At 41.2% G+C, this 464-nt stretch overlaps 1 protein-coding gene across 1 annotated transcript in view; it reads left to right on the top strand.

Annotated features, from left to right (window-relative positions):
- Positions 1-300: 300 nt before the first annotated feature.
- The window catches only part of LOC103769725 (zinc finger RNA-binding protein-like), a gene marked incomplete at its 5' end in the record, with an annotated part of 4,624 nt that continues 4,460 nt past the window's right edge, over positions 301-464 (top strand). Inside the window, 1 exon segment of the mRNA XM_008936951.1 lies at positions 301-464. This exon segment is cut by the window's right edge and continues 26 nt beyond it. Coding sequence (XP_008935199.1) covers positions 301-464 — 164 coding nt within the window.

Raw genomic sequence — 464 nt, 5'->3', positions numbered from 1 at the left:
ACATAACAGTGTAAGACCTATATTATTATGAAAGACTTTGAGTCTTTTCAAGCAGTGGAGCACAACACACCTTTACTATGAAGAAAGTTGTCACCTGCATGATATGTCTGATATGATACAACATTTTTAATGGGGGTGGAAGAGAGGTAATTAAAAACCATTAAAGTGTATGATAACTGCTCCAGGTCTGTTTGTACAACTAACAAGTATTAATCAAATCTGGGATTTTGAAATATTTAGGAAGTAGCTTAGTATGTTGAATTAATCTAATTATTTACTTACTGTCTTTTTCTAATATAGCCAGCAGCCAGCTTCGGGTGTAGCCTATTCCCATCCAACTACAGTTGCTAGCTACACTGTGCACCAGGCACCAGTTGCTGCGCACACTGTTACTGCAGCCTACGCTCCAGCAGCAGCCACAGTCGCAGTAGCCAGGCCTGCTCCAGTAGCTGTAGGAGCTGCTG

Source organism: Merops nubicus, unplaced genomic scaffold (assembly GCF_000691845.1).
Source record: "Merops nubicus isolate BGI_N331 unplaced genomic scaffold, ASM69184v1 scaffold8083, whole genome shotgun sequence".
NCBI lineage: Eukaryota > Metazoa > Chordata > Aves > Coraciiformes > Meropidae > Merops > Merops nubicus.
This window is presented reverse-complemented; position numbering and strand designations above follow the sequence as displayed.